This window comes from Scyliorhinus torazame, chromosome 6 (assembly GCF_047496885.1).
Source record: "Scyliorhinus torazame isolate Kashiwa2021f chromosome 6, sScyTor2.1, whole genome shotgun sequence".
Taxonomy (NCBI): domain Eukaryota; kingdom Metazoa; phylum Chordata; class Chondrichthyes; order Carcharhiniformes; family Scyliorhinidae; genus Scyliorhinus; species Scyliorhinus torazame.
Genome location: NC_092712.1, coordinates 194,243,959 through 194,262,919, shown reverse-complemented (window position 1 = coordinate 194,262,919; position 18,961 = coordinate 194,243,959). Strand labels below are relative to the sequence as shown.

General features: G+C 42.4%; 1 protein-coding gene across 1 annotated transcript in view; it reads left to right on the top strand.

Moving 5' to 3' along the window:
- Positions 1-2,817: 2,817 nt before the first annotated feature.
- The window catches only part of cdca7b (cell division cycle associated 7b), a 27,664-nt gene continuing 11,520 nt past the window's right edge, over positions 2,818-18,961 (top strand). The window contains exons 1-6 of the mRNA XM_072509216.1: positions 2,818-2,946; positions 4,578-4,682; positions 11,043-11,162; positions 14,484-14,618; positions 15,566-15,841; positions 18,059-18,136. Of these exons, the coding sequence (XP_072365317.1) occupies positions 2,833-2,946; positions 4,578-4,682; positions 11,043-11,162; positions 14,484-14,618; positions 15,566-15,841; positions 18,059-18,136 (828 nt within the window). The 5' untranslated portion in view covers positions 2,818-2,832. The remainder of the gene's footprint in view (positions 2,947-4,577; positions 4,683-11,042; positions 11,163-14,483; positions 14,619-15,565; positions 15,842-18,058; positions 18,137-18,961) is intronic.

The window sequence follows — 18,961 nt, the reverse complement described above, 5'->3', positions numbered from 1 at the left end:
ATTTAAAATTGATCATGAGGAGGTACTGAATAAGCTGTATGTACTTAAAATTGATAAGGGACCAGGAGTGGATTAGATACATTCAAGGGTACTGAGGGAAATGAGAGTGCAAATTGCAAAAACATGGCCATACTTTTTCAGTCTTCCTTAGACTCGGGGTGGATTCAGAGGATGAGAGAATTGCAAATATTATATCCTTGTTCAAAAAAGGATGTTAAAAATAAGCCCAGCAATTACAGGCCCATCGGTTTCACCTCAGTGGTGGGAAGCTGAAATAATTCAGGTAAAATTAATGTGAGGTGATTAAATAAAACCAGTATGGATTTGTTAAAAGCAAATTGTATTGAACTAACTTGCTGGAGTTTTCTAATGAAGTAAAAGTGGCAAATGATGTAATGCTGCTGATGTGGTGTCCATGGATTCCAAAAGACATTTGATGAAGTGCCACACACAGACTTGTGAGCAAAATTATAACTCATAGAATAAAAGGGATAGTAGTGACATGGATATGCAGTTGATTTCAGTGACAGGAAACAGAGTGGCGTTTTTCATACTGGAGGAAGATTTGTATTTGAGCTCTCCTGGGGTCATTGTTTGGATCTTTGCTCTTCCTGATATAAATTAATCATCTCCACTTTGGTGTACAGGGCACAATTTCAAAACTTGCAGATGAAACAAAACTTTAAAGCAATGTGAACTGTGAGGATAGTGTAGAAATCCAAAAGACCGTAGACAGGTTGGTGGAATGGGTAGACAAGCGGCAGATGGAATTTATTGCAGAGAAGTGTGAAATGGCCTATTTTGGTCTGAAGAAAATATCAAATAATATCATTCTAAAGGAGATTCTGGAGCAGAGGGACCTGGACATAGAACATTACAGCGAAGTACAGGCCCTCGATGTTGCGCCGACCTGTAAAACCAATCTAAAGCCCATCTACACTATTCCATTATCATCCATATGTTTGTGCGCATTTGTCACTTAAGTTGGCAGGATAGGTTGAGAGAATGGGTAATAAAGTTTACAGCATCCTCAACTTTATCAATAGGGATATTGAGCATAAATGCCAGGTTATACTAAACTTGTGCAGAACACGCATGTTTAGGTACCTCCATGTACAGAGCTTTGTTAGGAGGATGTTCTCGGATTTGGGCAGCACGGTAGCATTGTGGATAGCACAATTGCTTCACAGCTCCAGGGTTCCAGGTTCGATTCCGGCTTGGGTCACTGTCTGTGCAGAGTCTGCACATGCTCCCCGTGTGTGCGTGGGTTTCCTCCGGGTGCTCCGGTTTCCTCCCACAGTCCAAAGATGTGCAGGTTAGGTGGATTGGCCATGATATATTGCCCTTAGTGTCCAAAATTGCCCTTAGTGTTGGGTGGGGTTACTGGGTAATGGGGATAGGGTGGCGGTGTTGACCTTGGGTAGGGTGCTCTTTCCAAGAGCCGGTGCAGACTCGATGGGCCGAATGGCCGCCTTCTGCACTGTAAATTCTATGATGATAATGATTTCCCGGTGATGCCGTCATCATCCTTACAGGAGAGGATTCTCTCCTGTTCGGGGTCAGAGGAGGGCAGTACGTCTGGCATGTATCAATGGATCATAGGGGAAGAGTTGAGTTTGGTGGAAGGGGGTAAAGGCTAAACGGGTGAAGGAATTGGGGCCAATACTGGAGGCATATGTAGTGAGGCAATGTGAAGGGTAAATGCCACATCGTTGTGTGCGAGACTGAGCTCTGATATGGTTCACGTAAAGAGGGAAACACCGCAAACAGGAACATGAGAAACTTCAGTTAAGAGAATAGATTGGAAAAGATGGCACTGCTCTCCTCGGAGAGAAGGCTGAGATTTGGTAGCTGTTCAGAATCATGAGGAGCTGGGCAGATTAGAGAGAAACTGTCCCCCCTCGCAAAAGGATCACGAATGAGAGGGCAGATTTAAAGTGATTTGTAAAGGAAGCAAATGTGATGTGAAAAATACTTTTTACACAAATATTGTGGGTTTGGAATGTACTGCCTGGAAGTGTGCTGGAGGCAAGTTCAGTCGAGACATTCTAGTGGGTGTTAGATGGGGTATGGAAAAAATGCAGGGGAATGGCACTAAGTCATGATGCTCATTTGGAGAGCTGGTGCAGATACCATGAACGAATGTCCTACTAGTGTGCCGAAACAATTCTGCGATTTGAGCTATTTTGAGAAAATTGTTAGGATGCCAGTAAATATAATGTAAAACCGGGAGATGTGGTTACCCATAATATATCCAACGGTAACGAAAAGTACTAAACAAATGCAAGACTTAATTTATTCTTGGGTTGAAGGAATATCCAGAGATGCTGCCTGATTTGCCGAGTATTTGCAGCATTTTCAGTTTTTAAATTCCAGAATTTCCAGCATGGGCTATCCTTTTTCTGAAAAATAAAACCGCGATCGCCAGCTAAGTGACCAGCCTGGAGATTACATTGGGCCAGAAGTACTAGTGTTGAAAAACAACTTTCCATTTCCTTTCCCCTCACTCACAACCACAAGCCTAGTTCTCTTCCTCCCCAGGCCCGCTTGCAAGCCGCACTCACCGAGTCAGAGCGACCAGGCTGAGCGCGCCAAAAAGACAAGCGCGCGTTCCTACAGCAGGGCCGCACCATTGGCGCATCAGAGGGGAGCTCAGTCATCCAACAATCATTGTGGCATAAAATGTGAACTCCGTCAGTCATAAAATGAATTAGCCGGTAGAATTTCAGGAGAAAAGCAATCGGTGTGCAGCGAACAGTAACGGTAGTAACGCCGTCTCTGCGAGCACTGAGAGCTGGTAATTTGCGCTGACCCCCCCCTCTCTTTCCGCTGATGGAACATTCCCATTGTCCCGCGGGGTTCCATTCAGTCTCGGTGTGCTATCGGAGTGAAGGTTATACAGGTGTCCCTGATTGTTGCAACCTCCGAGCATCAGAAGCGGCGAGGGTGAGTGCAGGAGCTCGTTGTGCAGCTTCAACCCCGCGACCGTTTTACAATTGTCATTCGGGGAGTGGGTGGCCCGTGCAGTTTTGCTGTCTTTTCCTCACTTTGTTAAATCTGTTTTGGCGTTTTGTTTTGTAAACAATGGGGGGCGGGGGATGGCAGCTGGCTGGTTTGGCGCGAACTGTTCACGCCTCCCCTACAAAGAGCCCCGGTGAACGAGCGACTGGGTTAACACTCGGGACCTAGTTTAAAATTACGATTAAAAAATAAATAAACCTTAGTTCGCGGGAGTACGCTTCCTTTAAAACGCCCGCTCGCCAGATTTAAATATGTTTTCAGTAGCGCAGCAAGATGCCTGATTATTTGCATTTGGAGATCAGTACATGTGTTCTTTCAATTACTGATGTTTTTTATCAAACTCCACCAGCTCAGTAAAATGCGGGTTATTTTGGTCTTGGGTAGTCGGTTTTCTTGTTTATGTTGTGTTTGTAAACCGCAAGATTTAATAACAGGAAGCTGTGTGCAACAAACTGCTTTTCAATTGATTTTAACTTGTTTCGCTTGTAACCCATATAATTTTTCTGAATATTGTTTTACAAAAAGATGCAATGATATGTTTCTTTTGCTGGTAGAGCACAGCTTCCTGGATATGAATATATGCAACATCTAACAAGTGTAAATAAGCTACATTGTGATCTGACAATCTTAAATTGGGTGTAAGTAATATTTAGCATACACAGGATTGTTCAGCAAGTGTTGCCTAATTGTGGAATCATATCTGACATTAGATGTTCTGTTCTGAATTTTGTGAAGACAGTCAGTGTTTTGCCTTTTGAAAGAAGCCGAAGGGACCATGATCTGCTGGTCATTGGGATGTGTGGACTACATATCTGGCATCATGTTGTCACTGATTCATATACCACATTACTCGTTTTGTGTGATAGGCAGGACATAATTTTGGCTGATGGCAGCATCTTGTTAGTGGATAATACAACTTGTATCTGTATTACTACTGCATAGCAATGTGAAAGGGCTAGCTTCACCTGTTCCTTAAATTTTTGAAATACCTTCCAGAGTAATTTGAGGTAGACTGGGCACTTTCAACTCTGAAAGTGGCAGCCTTGGATGCATTCACGAGTTTGCGTGACCAGTAATCTGATTAGGGTAACCATTAACCCACAGGATAGCTTTGAATCACCCTAATTTGACGTTTGGGTTGTATGGTGAGCAAGTGGCTCAGGCCTTATTTACAAAACTACCATTGAGGCCAATCTTGGAATGCCAACCTGTGCTTGCAAAACATAATTTGCGATTGGGCAGCACTTGCTAAACAATCCTACATGTGCTAAGAATTATTCTAATAACCAATTGAAGACTATCAGTTGAGCTCACAATGGGACTCACTTAAGCTTGCTAGAAGCTACATATTCATATGCAGAAACCTGACCTTGACAAGGAACCATTATAATAATTATATTTGTATTTTTCCATGTTTATTTAAAAAAATTGTAGCTCAAATCATTTTCAAAAATTTAATAAATCCTATATGTAGTAGATATTTCCATGGATTATAAAGTTAATTTGTGTTTAAAGCTTAAAGGAAAAATTCAGTTTGTCCGTTTTCTCATTCGCAGATGTCAAAATTGGTTGCAGATATCTTTAATGCTCAGAGTGATGATGAAGAATTTATGGGTTTTCAAGAAACTGATTTTAGGAATAGATGTGACCATCTTAAATATGTAAGTAAACAATAAAAAAATAAATACGGAATAAGGAACTTTTCCATTGAATTTTGTTTTGTCGACAATTTCACAGAAGTATTAGGCTACCTTAATGTTCTGACTGCATCTTTATACATTTTGTCTAAGTGACGGATGCTTCTGGTTCAGAATATGTGAAAATGGAATGAATTCATAAGAAGCTGGCAAGTCGCCATAAACTAAGGAATCCTACTTGCTCGAACCAGTAAAACATAGTGCACACTTGTGGCAAGTTGATACTAGGATCAGTAGCTTTTGTGAGCTGAATTAGTGAAGGAAAAATCTTTATGAAAGGATGCTATTTTATTTCTAAAGAGCCTTTAACATAGTAAATGTCCCAAGGCACTTCACAGGAACATAACCATTCAAAGAAAAAATGACACTGAGCCAACGAAACAGACACTGGTGGTGACCAAAAGTTAAAGAGTGTGGTTTGAATGAAAGTGAGTGATTGGGGCAATATTTCAGAGCAGTAGACCTAGCTGCTAATGGTAGAGTGAAATATATGGGGGGGGTGAATGACAGGCTGAAGTTGGGGAAATGCAGAGTTCACCAAGGATTGTCTCATTCACCTCTTGCTCCTGTGCTCGCTGACCCCCATTGATTTCCAAATTGGCAACTCCTTAATTTAAAAGCAAATTCATCCTTGTTTCCGAATCTTTCTTACCTCGTTCATCCATAATCTCCTGCAACCTTCCACCGTCTCTGTGCTCCGACAATTCTGATGCACATTTCTGATTATTTTACCATTGCTGGTAGCTGTGCCTTCAGCTGTCTCAGCCCTAAACTGTGGAATTATCTCTTTAATGCTCACTGCCCTGCACCCCTTTTTGAGATACTCCATAAAATGTACATCATGTCAAAGCTTTTCATTGCCTCCTAATGTATTCTTGCATGAAAGCAATGCACTGCAGATGTTGGAAATCTGGAATAAAAACAACATTTTAGAAATACTCCAATAGGTCGGGCAGCAGCTGGGGCAAGAGAAACTGAGTTAATGTTTCAAACCTTTTGTCAGAATTCTCTCTCAACAGACGTTGCCTAATTTCAAAACAGAAAATTCTGGAAATAATCATTGTGTGCATCAGGGTCAGATTCTATTTGATGATGTTCCTGTGGAATGCCTTTGAATCATTTACCGTGTTAAATGTGCCTGTTGTAATTTGTTTATAGGGTCTCTGGGGGTGGGGGCATAACTGATGGGTGATTTCTCTGCTTAATGTGGATGCAAAACCTCTAGCTAAGGTTTTGGCATTAAGGTCAGAGCTATGCCTCCCGGAGGTGGTGGGAGAGGACCAGATGGGCTTTGTGAAGGGCAAGAAGCTGTTGTCTAATGCGAGGCAGTTACTCAACATGGTTCTGGCACCAGCGGTGGGACGAGAGCCAGAGATAATTGTGTGATTGGACACCGAGAAGGCATTCGATAGGGTTAGAACATAGAACTGTACAGCACGGTACAGGCCCTTCGGCCCACGAAGTTGTGCCAAACTAGTCTGAAACTAAGATCAAATCAACCTACTCCCAATCATTCTAGTGCACTCCAAATGCCTATCCAATAACCGCTTGAAAGTTCCTAAAGTGTCCGACTCCACTACCATAGCTGGGAGTGCGCTCCACGCCCCAACCACTCTCTGAGTAAAGAACCTACCTCTGACATCCCTCCTATATCTTCCACCATGAACCTTAGAGTTATGCCCCCTTGTAGCAGCTACATTCACCCAAGGAAAAAGTCGCTGAACGTCCACTCTATCTATCCCTCTCATCATCTTATACACCTCAATTAAGTCACCTCTCATCCTCCGCTCCAATGAGAAAAGCCTTAGCTCAAACAAACAAAGAACAAAGAAATGTGCAGCACAGGAACAGGCCCTTCGGCCCTCCAAGCCCGTGCCGACCATGCTGCCCGACTAAACTACAATCTTCTACACTTCCTGGGTCCGTATCCCTCTATTCCCATCCTATTCATGTATTTGTCAAGATGCCCCTTAAATGTCACTATCGTCCCTGCTTCCACCACCTCCTCCGGTAGCGAGTTCCAGGCACCCACTACCCTCTGCGTAAAAAAACTTGCCTCGTACATCTACTCTAAACCTTGCTCCTCTCACCTTAAACCTATGCCCCCTAGTAATTGACCCCTCTACCCTGGGGAAAAGCCTCTGACTATCCACTGTTTCTATGCCCCTCATAATTTTGTAGACCTCTATCAGGTCTCCCCTCAACCTCCTTCGTTCCAGTGAGAACAAACCGAGTTTATTCAACCTCTCCTCATAGCTTAATGCCCTCCATACCAGGCAACATTCTGGTAAATCTCTTCTGCACCCTCTCTAAAGCCTCCACATCCTTCTGGTAGTGTGGCGATCAGAATTGAACACTATACTCCAAGTGTGGCCTAACTAAGGTTCTATACAGCTGCAACATGACTTGCCAATTCTTATACTCAATGCCCCGGCCAATGAAGGCAAGCATGCCGTATGCCTTCTTGACTACCTTCTCCACCTGTGTTGCCCCTTTCAATGACCTGTGGACCTGTACTCCTAGATCTCTTTGACTTTCAATACTCTTGAGGGTTCTACCATTCACTGTATATTCCCTACCTGCATTAGACCTTCCAAAATGCATTACCTCACATTTGTCCGGATTAAACTCCATCTGCCATCTCTCCGCCCAAGTCTCCAAACAATCTAAATCCTGCTGTATCCTCTGACAGTCCTCATCGCTATCCGCAATTCCACCAACCTTTGTGTCGTCTGCAAACTTACTAATCAGACCAGTTACATTTTCCTCCAAATCATTTATATATACTACAAAGAGCAAAGGTCCCAGCACTGATCCCTGTGGAACACCACTGGTCACAGCCCTCCAATTAGAAAAGCATCCTTCCATTGCTACTCTCTGCCTTCTATGACCTAGCCAGTTCTGTATCCACCTTGCCAGCTCACCCCTGATCCCGTGTGACTTCACCTTTTGTACTAGTCTACCATGAGGGACCTTGTCAAAGGCCTTACTGAAGTCCATATAGACAACATTCACTGCCCTACCTGCATCAATCATCTTAGTGACCTCCTCGAAAAACTCTAACAATTTAGTGAGACACGACCTCCCCTTCACAAAAACAATGCTGCCTCTCACTAATACGTCCATTTGCTTCCAACGGTTGAGCTCCCTCAACCTTTCCTCATAAAACCTACCCTCCAATCCAGGCCGCATCCTGGTAAATCTCCGTTGCACCCTTTCCAATGCTTCCACATCCTTCCTATAATGAGGTTGAATGGAGATACTTATTTACAGTTCTGGGGAAGTTTGGGTTTGACTGTGGTGCGGTTCTTGTACGAGGCACCATTGGCCAAGCAGAGAATTCTGCTATCAAACTCTGAATGAAAAATCTGGCTCACTCACAACCTGATCTGGCCCTGCACCCGAAGGTGAGTTTTTTACATGATCACCACATCGGCCCCCAAACCTTTCAAATAGGGAAAAAGCCCTTGCCCCCTACCAGGCCCTGCAAGTTAAGGGGCTGTTTAGCACAGGGCTAAATCGCTGACTTTGAAAGCAGACCAAGGCAGGCTAGCAGCACGGTTCAATTCCCGCAACAGCCTCCCCGAACAGGTGCCGGAATGTGGCGACTAGGGGCTTTTCATAGTAACTTCATTTGAAGCCAACTTGTGACAATAAGCGATTTTCATTTCATTTCAAATTCCAAGTGATCAACCTTGTTGGGGTTTTCTCCGGCCCCCAACCCCCGAAACAGCCATCGGCGCGTGACTTGTCCTTCCTGCCTAAATCCCAGGCCCACCTAAGATGGCAACCGGCCCCACCCTGCGGTGCGACAAAGAAAAAACCTTGGACAGTGTTATTAATACTCCCCCCAACGAGAGAACTACGCTCATTGTAGCCCACCCAACAAACCACAGCCACCTGCCCAACTTCACTCACATTCGCTAGCCTCCCCTCTCATCACATCCAAGTGGCTCCCAGCCATGGCCCCCCTCAAAAATAACAGCTATCCTTTCTGGCCCAAACTCTCCAACATGCCCAAACCCCAGTATCATTAACGAGCCTCTTTCCCTTCCAGAACACTTGTAGGTGGCACGGTGGTTAGCACTGTTTCTTCACAGCTCCAGGGTCCCAGGTTCGATTCCTGACTTTAGTTACTGTCTTTGCGGAGTTAGCACACTCTCCCCTGTGTCTGCGTGGGTTTCCTCCGGGTGCTCCGGTTTTCTCCCACAGTCCAAAGACGTGCAGGTTAGGTGGATTGGCCATGCTAAATTCCCCTTAGTGTACAAAAAGGTTCGGTGGGGTTGTGGGGATAGGGTGGCGGTGTGGGGTGCTCTTTCCGAGGGCCAGTGCAGACCCGATGGGCTGAGTAGCCTCCTTCTACACTGTAAATTCTATAACACATCAGACCGTCTCCTTTATTAACCCCCCCCCCCCCCCCCACCTTCAAAACAAGACCAAAAGCACTTAACCCACAAAGGTATAAATACAGAATACACGCATTTCCCTTCGTATCAAGAGTCCCAAACAGCCCATCTCACAGCGGCCCCAACTTCTTTTCTCTGATGAAGGCCTCTGCTAGTTCTAGTGTATTGAAGTAGTGATTCTTTGAGTCCATGATGACCCTCAACCTTGCTGGGTACACCAAACCAAATTGCAAGCCCTCGCTGTAGCAAACCGCTTTCACCATGTTGAAGGTGGCCTAACTCTTCGCCAGCTCGTTCCCAATGTCCTGATAGATCCGCACTGTGTGCCCATCCCAATCGATATTCCGAATCTTCTTCGCCCACTCCAAAAACCGCTACTTCCGTTGGTAATTATGGAAGTGGATAATCACAGCTCAGGGAGGTCCATTCGGCCTTGACTTTTGCCTGAGCTCCCAGTGACCTCTATCTGATTCTGGAGGAGGAACACCTCAACCCCATCCACCAACCGAGCAAATGCCTCCGCAAAGTATTGAGCCGGCTTCGAACCCTCCAAGCCCTACGGCAGCTGCCCCAACCTGAGGTTTAACCGCCTTGAACCGTTTTCCAGATCCTTCCTCGCCAGCCTCAGGCCTTTGTCGCTATCTGCCACCATTGCAATCTCAGCATCCAATGAGGCAAGCTGATCCTCGTACTGTGACAGGGCCTTCTCCACACACTTCAAAGTCTCACCCTGTGCTTTAACCTCGTTCAAGGTCTTTGCCACCTGCTCCTGAACCTGACTCAGTGCCTCCTCAATAGTGGCTTTGAACGGTTCTCTTTCCTTCTTGCCAGCTGCTCAAATTGCTCATCCATTTCCTTGCCGGATTTCTCTGGCTCCTGCACCATCATTTCAGCCAATGTGGCTAAAGTAATGGGTGCAGCGATCATCTTCCCTCCTTCATCGCCGTTTGCCGGGCTACCCTCCTGAGCCTTCTTCAAGTTGGGCTTCTTTGTCAGCCGTTTCAACGTGACTCTGTCGAGTTACAGTTCCCTAAGCCCACAGCAAGCGTGTGGTCATCAAACTCCCCTGCAAAAATGGGTAAATGGCAACAAAAGCAAAGACCCAGCCAGGATCCAATTTTCATGGGATTTGCTCTTCTCTGACGTCCCTGGAAGTGCTGAGTTGTATAATTTAACCAATGGAAATTGTTACAGGTTCCTGAGATTGCAGAATTATTATACACTTATAGACAAATGTGTTTTGGGGTTGATGTGACTTTAAAAACATAATTTAGAATAGTAATACAAAAGTTTACATTTATACTTTCTATTGGTTTAGAGATCTGAACATTTAAAAACATCAAGTGTGTACGCATTATGTTGACGTTGTTCGCTATGGTAATCAATTTTAGTGACATGCTGGTTTAGTCGAGACTTATTAACAGATTATCTGATTAGTATCTTGTTGCTGCTTCTGGGCCTTTCTGTAAAGTGATTGTCCTGAAGTTGTGAACAGTCCTTTTTAAATGTAAGTTCTTCTCTTTAAAATCATGTTGTGTAGATCCAGAGGGCAACTTGTGTATGCATTTTTCCAAGTAATTTTCTTCAATTTCCAATAGCAACAACATTTGCTGGGAAACTTAACCTCACTTAAGGAAAAGATCATTCTTTGTGAACTAGATTAATGGTTTTCCGCAGGTTATTCAACAATGTTAACCTTCACCCAAGTGCAACCCCATTCATACCTAGCATCCACAAATGCACTTTAACCTCTTTGTTCCTGCCTCGGCATCTTGCGGCAAGCTAATGTTTCCAATGCTAACTCCATTAAGACCTGCAGGTTACTGTCAATAAATTCTCATTATGAAGAGAGTAAAGCTGCAATCAGGATACATTTCTTGAGCATGCCACTTTGACTATTTTCCCTCTATATTCACAGATACCAAAATTAATAGCCGACATCTTTGAGGCACCAAGTGATGATGAATTTTGGGGTTTTCAAGATCTTGAATCCAAAACACCTTATGATGATGCTGATGAACTGACCCAGAGCACGGGTGTAAGTTGACGTAAATGGAACTTATAAAAAGTTTGGAATCTTTTCTGGAAAGTTTCCTTCCCTGCCCCTTATTTTCTCAAATAGTTGATTTTAGCTTGGTTTAAATTGTGATTGGCAAGATAAATAAATACCTCTTCCACCCTTGATGTGAAGTAGTGTACCTCTGCTTTTTGCTTTGGTACAATAAATGGGGCAAGTTGTGTGAAGTAGTTTAATTAAAAATATTGATTTTATTTATATTTGTTCCTGGGATGTAGGCATCGTTGGCTGTGCGAGCATTTATTGCCCATCCTACTCATCCTTGCATGCTATGCCATTTTAGGGGGCATTTAAGAGTCAACCACATTGCCGTAAGCCCTTCCCTCTGGGATATTGGTGAAGCAGATGGGTTTTTACCACAATCAGCAATGGTTTCAGAATCACGTTAGATCTGTCGTGGTGGGATTCAAACTTGGGTCCTCGGAGCATTACCCTGGGTCTCTGGATTACTAGTCCAGTGACAATACCACTGCACCATTGTCCCCCCATCTCATACTTTTTGTTCACTTGTTTGATATTTAGTTAATTTGTTGAATGGTGTCTTTGTTCTTTGCATTGAAAATTTTAGATAAAATAATTGTTACTATCCACAAAGTATTTTTGCAAAGTAAACGGGCAGCATGGTGGCGCAGTGGTTAGGACTGCTGCCTATGGCGCTGAGGACCTGGGTTTGATCCTGTCTGTGTGGAGTTTGCACATTCTCCCCGTGTCTGCGTGGGTTTCACCCCCACAACCCAAAGATGTGCATGTTAAGTAGATTGGTCACATTAAATTGCCCCTCAATTGGAAAAAATAACTGGGTACTCTAAATTTAATTACAAAAAAAAACATTTTTGCAAAGTAAACTGCTCTGGCAGTTCCCACTGAGCATTCTGAAGACTTGAGGGTTCCCAGCATCCAGTAGATAAGACCATCCAGCCAGATGGTTGCTTCCATGTTAAGAATGTGGAGGAGTCGATCAGATTTTAACTTCTCCCCTCTAACCCTGACCCCAAATTTTCAAAAACCGTGATCTCCTCTTCCTGCCTCTCAAGAAAGATTTGAGTTTGTTATTGTCATTTCCACATGGCCTATTCCTCTGCGGTAAGTGAGGCCACCTCATGCTATCACAATGTGGTGAGAGTCTTGGCACCTTAGTATTTGGATTCATGGAAAAAAATGTGGCTGAACCCATGCCTTTGTAATACTCAGCAGATTGATTTTCATCAAATCCATTTGGACTTGGAGTTCAAATCCCTCTGACAACAGATTACACCGAATATATCCTTTCTCTCAACAGCTGTTATCAGATCTGTGCATTTGCAGAAATTTTTGTTATCATCTAGACTGACCCCACTTTCCGAAATTTGTTTCCAAACCACTAACTCCTTCCAAACCACTCACTCCTTTCTACAAGAATTAGAACCATAATGAGTTTACCGCACAGGCGCAAGTCACCCATCCAGCTCCACAGTGATAGAGCCAAATCGGCCTGTTCCTTTTATCTTCCCCTTGTTTATACCATTTTCTCTAAAAGGACTTCATGGTATTTACCTCAGCCAGTCAAAGTAGGAAAGCATTCTTAACAACCCTCATAACCTTTATCTCGTTATTGATTCTTTAAAAAAAAAATCCCGTTTACCCATTACCAACCGACCAGTTAGGAAACAATCTTTCCCTATTGTTTTGATAAAAAGTTTTCCAATTTTGAGGACTTCTATTAATTCTCTTCAACATCTGTCCTATTAAAACCTTTTTCTCTACTATAGCTTCTCTTTCCTAGTCTGTGTTTTGTGCTCTCTATAGCTTTAGTGCCCATCCTAGAAAGGAACATCCACATTTTGTCCATATGTGCCATCAAGAAACTTTTGAGATTGTGTTCCATACCAAAGTCTAAATCATCCTTGTATGCTTTGAAATCAAAAGTGGACTCAGCACTATACCTGCGATATACCAATTCTGTCTGAGCAGTATACCCCACCTCCCTGTGGATTAACCATTTTTAAAAATCCATTCATTCTTTCACTGTGTACCTTAATTTTTTGCTAGTTAAATATCATTTTTTTAAAATGCACAATATACCACACATTCTGCATTCTCTTTATCCAATATGTGAATAATTAGATATGACCTTTTTCTGTGCTGGTTCTCCCTGGTCAACCCAGACATTTCTAAGTGAATTATGATTTTGAGAGCTTGTCTACAACTGACAATAGATTTAATGAGTACTGATGAAAGGTGATTGATGGACTTCTCTAGCAAGAGATGCTACCTGTCCAGTTGAGTGTTTCTAGCATTGTCTGCTTCTATTTTAGATTAACTGGTCTTCGTTACCCAATTTAATCTTCTTTCCCATCCTGAATATGGCTGTTACTTTGACTACTCTTGAGACCGTGAATTCCACATTTTAACATTATCTTCTATATATTAAATTTGTTCTCCCCTCCATCGGGTATTTTATTGTTTTGGATAGTGTATTTGATTTTGGATGCTCAATGTATCATCAACCGTTCCCAAGTCGGTATAGCCAGGCTCTGTCTTTGCCAGATAACATGACTCAGAATCAACTGCACAAGAGTACTTCTGCTGCAGCATTACAGCACTTCACCCCATGACAATTTGCCCCATCTGTAGGATCTTGGCTTTGTGATCCATAGAGCACCCTAGAACTAGGTTGTGTCATCTCAATATAATCAAGGAGATCGCCGACTTGCCTACACAACGTCTTTCCTCTCCCATTTGACAACCAGGAAGCCAAACATTAAAAAACCTAGTGATAAACTATCTTAAAGAACCAAAACTAAATGCTGAGTTATGCAGTCAGTGCCTGAAACAAACCTGTGAGGCAGCACACTCAAAATTGTACACTCTAAATCTTGGTGTTTCATTTTGACGTAAATCGTCTGAAACCTGCTTCAAATCTTGTACAGTAAATGAGTAAATGGGAAAGGTGGCTGGCTCTAGAATGCTACAGGCCAGCTTCTCTTCATTGGCTTGCACCCTGCTAGCAGGAGTTTCTCTTCCCCCCCACCCTTCCGCCAGTGACCTAAGCATAGCTAAAATACAAATGCTGAACAACTGAGAATTCCTTATGAGGTTAGTGACCACTTCCCCTTTTCTGAGTTCCAAAACCTGCTCCAAATCCAAATGGTTTATCTTTCAGAGCTGTAGCAATGGCAATGGATTTAAAAAGTGAAGCGGAGATCCTTGTTAAATATTCAAAGTTGGTGTTAAAAGTTGAAAAACTAGCTTAAACAAATTTAATTATTTGGACTTCTTGCTCTCTGTTCTTTTTTGACTCAGGCTCCCAGTTTCCAGTCCAAGTTTATTACAGAAGAGCTTATTGAAATTTTCACTGAAGGTGGTTGGTCAACTGATTATGTTTTTAAAGGGTTCCCTGAATGTACTGTTGAATCTAATGGCAATACGGATTTGAAGGTAAGAAATGCAATGAAACTTAAATGAATATCTAGTTGCTTTCTGTGTATATTGTTTCCTGTCTTGGGGATTAGCATATAATAATAATCACTTATTGTCACAAGTAGGCTTCAATGAAGTTACCCGGGCCTGTTCGGAGAGGCTGGTACGGGAATTGAACCCGCGCTGCTGGCCTTGTTCTGTATTACAAGCCAGCTGTTTAGCCCACTGTGCTAAATCAGCTCCTGCTATGGGAGTTCCATCAAAATTACCACTGTCAATCCAGTACGTAAATAAGTATTGCGAGATAAGTTGTTTCCTAAAGAGCAGGTATTGGGTCTAATGTAGGTAACTAGCATCAGTTAAAGAAAATGCAATTCCATCTCCATACCAAACGCAACATGAATAAATCTTGTTATCAAGTCTAATTTAAGCACAAAATTACATGGAGGCAGTCTTGAACCTTTCTGTGTTCCAGTATAAATGTGTTGTTAAAAGTTATTTCATGGGATAAGAGCATTGTAGGTTGGGCCAGCATTTATTGCCCATCCCTTATTGCCCTTGAATGGTTTGCTAGGCCATTGCAAAGGGCATTTAAGAATATCGACCAGGTAAGGATGGCAGATTTTCTTTCCTAAAGGACATTGGAGAACCAGATGGGGTTTTACAACAATCAACAATGGTTTCATGGTCTCATTAGACTTTTAATTCCAGATTTTTATTGAATTCAAATTTCACCGTCTGGCGTGGTGGGATTCTTTGAGCCCCAATCCCCAGAGCATTAGCCTCGGCCCCTGGTTACTACTCTATTGACCACAAAGCCCTCGCCTCTCTCTATTTGTTTATTTGTTCCTATCAGGTCAGCCATGATCTTATTAAATGCAGAGCAGGCGCAAGGGGCCAAATCGCCGACTGCTTGTCCTTGTTTTTATGTCAGCTTTTTTGTAATGAATTTGTGTTTCTTCCAGTCTGAGAGTTCGGAAATGGAGACTGAAGATGAAGGCTTCACTGAATATGATGAAGATGATGAATCTTCCGTAGAAAGTGAGATGGAAGCAACACCAAAGAAAGGTCATTTTGGACTGCGTGTGGCATTTAAATTTCCTACAAGGCGACCAGTGAAAAGAAAAGAGGAAGAGATCCAGGATTCTGAGTCTGAATCAGAGGATGATTTAGGGTGCAGAAAGAAAAACTCTAATGTATTACTGAAGAGGGCCATGAACATCAAAGAAAATAAAGAAATGGTATTTTCCACATCTTGTTTTATCTTTGAAATTGATGGACAGTTAATGGGAAATGATGATGCTGCCTTTTTATCTGGTTACTCCTGTGCAGTGCCTTGAAATGTTTTAGGATGTTAACATTGTTATATAAAAGCAAATTGTTACTTTTCCAGCACCCTTTTTCAACAGCATAGCATCAAATAAAAACACTACTAAAACTTCAAATGCAGAGCATATAGTTGCAACCACCGTTTGGAGTGTAATAATATGCCTGTTTCAAACATTAATGAAATGACATGAAAGTTTTCAAGCAAGCCTTGCCAGAGTAGCACAAGTGGATAGCACTATGGCTTCCCAGTGCCAGGGTCCCAGGTTCGATTCCCTGCTGGGTCATTGTCTGTGCGGAGTCTGCATGTTCTCCCCTTGTCTGCGTGGGTTTCCTCCGAGTGCTCTGGTTTCCTCCCACAGTCCAAAGACGTGCAGGTTAGGTGGATTGGCCATGCTAAATTGCCCTTGGTGTCCAAAATGGTTAGGAGGGGTTATTGGGTTACGGGGATAGGTTGAAAGTGAGGGCTTAAGTGGGTCGGTGCAGACTCGATGGGCCAATGGCTTCCTTCTGCACTATGTTCTAAGTAAGTTGCCACTGCTGGAACCTTCCTTGCACTGGAGTTTGACGTGCCTCAGACTGGTATAATTGGAATGCAGCCTTTCTATTTAATTGGCACAAAAGGCAACAGTATTCTCTTAACAGCTGACAAACCCCAACAGTATTTCTTTCCTCAGTAGTTTCCCTACACTCCCTCTCCAGGAAGATGATCAAAGGCCTGTGAATATATAACTTGACTTTTTTTGCTGTTTTTACTAGTCACTAGTGAGTGAACAGTGTATTTCCATAACTCGATCCCTTGTGGGGAAAATAGCTTCTCAGCCCTGCACTATCTCTCTCTCTCTCTCTCTCTCTCTCTATATATATATATATATATATATATATATATATATAATATATATATATATATAATATATATATATATATAATATATATATATATATTTCTATTATAGACTGTGTTAATGACTAAAGGTTTATGAAACAATTGATGTGAAACTGCATTTGGCCAGTCTGCAGTACAGTATATAAGAGACATGAAAATGCAGGGCAGACATCCAAGTGTCAGGATATTCCCTCTGGAAACCTGCAATGTTGACTGCCCTACCTTCTAGTGTCAGTGGGAGATTCCTGTTTTGGATATCAGTGGCATTATTTGAATTTTTCAGGTAACTTGCCTGCACTCCACAAAAATAGTGGGTCAGGAACAAGAATTTTTCTATGGCGTTGGGGAACGGGGGGGGGGGCGGTGCGGTAAGACCATAATCTATGTCTAGAGTTCCATCTGACAATGTGCCTCATGATCCTCTTCCATACCGGCCATCTTGTAAATCCAAGAATTAGATCAAAGTGGCCTTGGAATCTATTCCCTGGCTTTGCTTTCTTAGACAGCGGAGATCATGTTAACTGTGAATACAGTGTATTGCTTGATGATCGGGATCCATTTTTTCGGACCTCTGCTTGATCTCTATCAGTCTTCTGCTTGATTTATAGCAGGAGTGTGGTTGTAAGGCAGCTCCATTTTTGAAGCTATTTTTAATCTATACGATGAGAGACTCATACTAAATTTTTTAAGTCCTACACTTTGGTTCCGTGGATGTACTAAATCGTAATACTTTACATTTATCAAAAACATACCGTAGCTATTAACACTTTGAAACCCAAACACCTTTTATTCACTCTTGGATTTGAACCATTCCTAAATCCATTTCAGATTCTGGCCTAAATTTCCTTCACCTTCTGTTTTTCTTTTAAAAACAAAAAGCAGTGAAATTTGAGCTAAACATTGTATTGTTTTGTGTGTGCGGGTATCTTTATGAGTGCTAGCTATTGAGGAGGTTGATTAGCCTGGTGAAATAAGAATGAAATCAGATAACCGTGGTACACGAGAGATGTGGTGTCATTAATAGTGTTTCCATTACAATTGGGAAAGCTGTGATTGGGGAATATACTAATATTGCCAGTCCGACTATTATAATCTTTTGGTGAGTTGAGCCTATTTCTGTGATCATTCTCAGTCTTTCATGTTCCTGCAAATTATGCTTTTAATGTCTTTGTTCTGGTGATTGCTTTATGGATTCCTATTTATTGGTGCTATATTTAAATGAAATTCAATCTGTTAATTTTTTTTAGCTCGCTAAACTAATGGCAGAATTAAAAACAATGCCTGGACTCTTTCCAATGAAAGTATGCACTTCATCATCACCTCCAGTAAGTATACTGTATTGTCTAATGTACATAATTATGTTGTATAGTCTTTCACCTCTTGATGAAATTGCAATATTAAAAAATGTGCTCTTGGTTCATCATTGATTCTAGTATTCGGATAATTTGTAATCTAGTCACATTTAACTATCAAGACTTCGGAATTATGGTTTTCTTTAGAAACTGAACGAACTACAGAAATTCTGTGTACTAAAGCCGTTTACTCTTAATAGAAGGGACATATACAAACTCAGTATCTTTGACTGTATGAACAGAAACTTAAAAAGTGTCACATCAGGCTGGGCCAACTAAAATGCCAAAATGAAAGCAGCCATGTGACTAGTGAAACTTTATAAATGTCAGTAGTAGCATCCTCCCTCTCCAGTCTGAAATGTGTGGTTTCACCTCCACTGAATTAACGTATAAGCATATAATCGAGGCTGGCACTTCTGTACAGTCCAAAGATGTTCAGGTTAGGTGGATGGGCCATGATCCAAGGCACGGGGCCTAGCTAGAGTTCTCTTTCAGAGGGCCGGTGCAGACGCGATGGGCCGAATGGCCTTCTGCGCTGTAGGGATTCTATGGATTCTACTGAGGGAGTGCTGCAATGTAGGAGATGCTGACGTTCCTGTTAGTTGTTAACCCAAGGGCTCCACTGCCATGTCAGAACAGGTAAATGGTGGTTGACAGTCAGCAGTTTCTATTATTGTATTTTAACACTCATCCTTATTTTGGACGATGTACACAATATTTATTAGTTGATCCATATATAAATAGACGGGCAGCATGGTTGGCATAGGCTTGGAGGGCCGAAGGGCCTGTTTCTGTGCT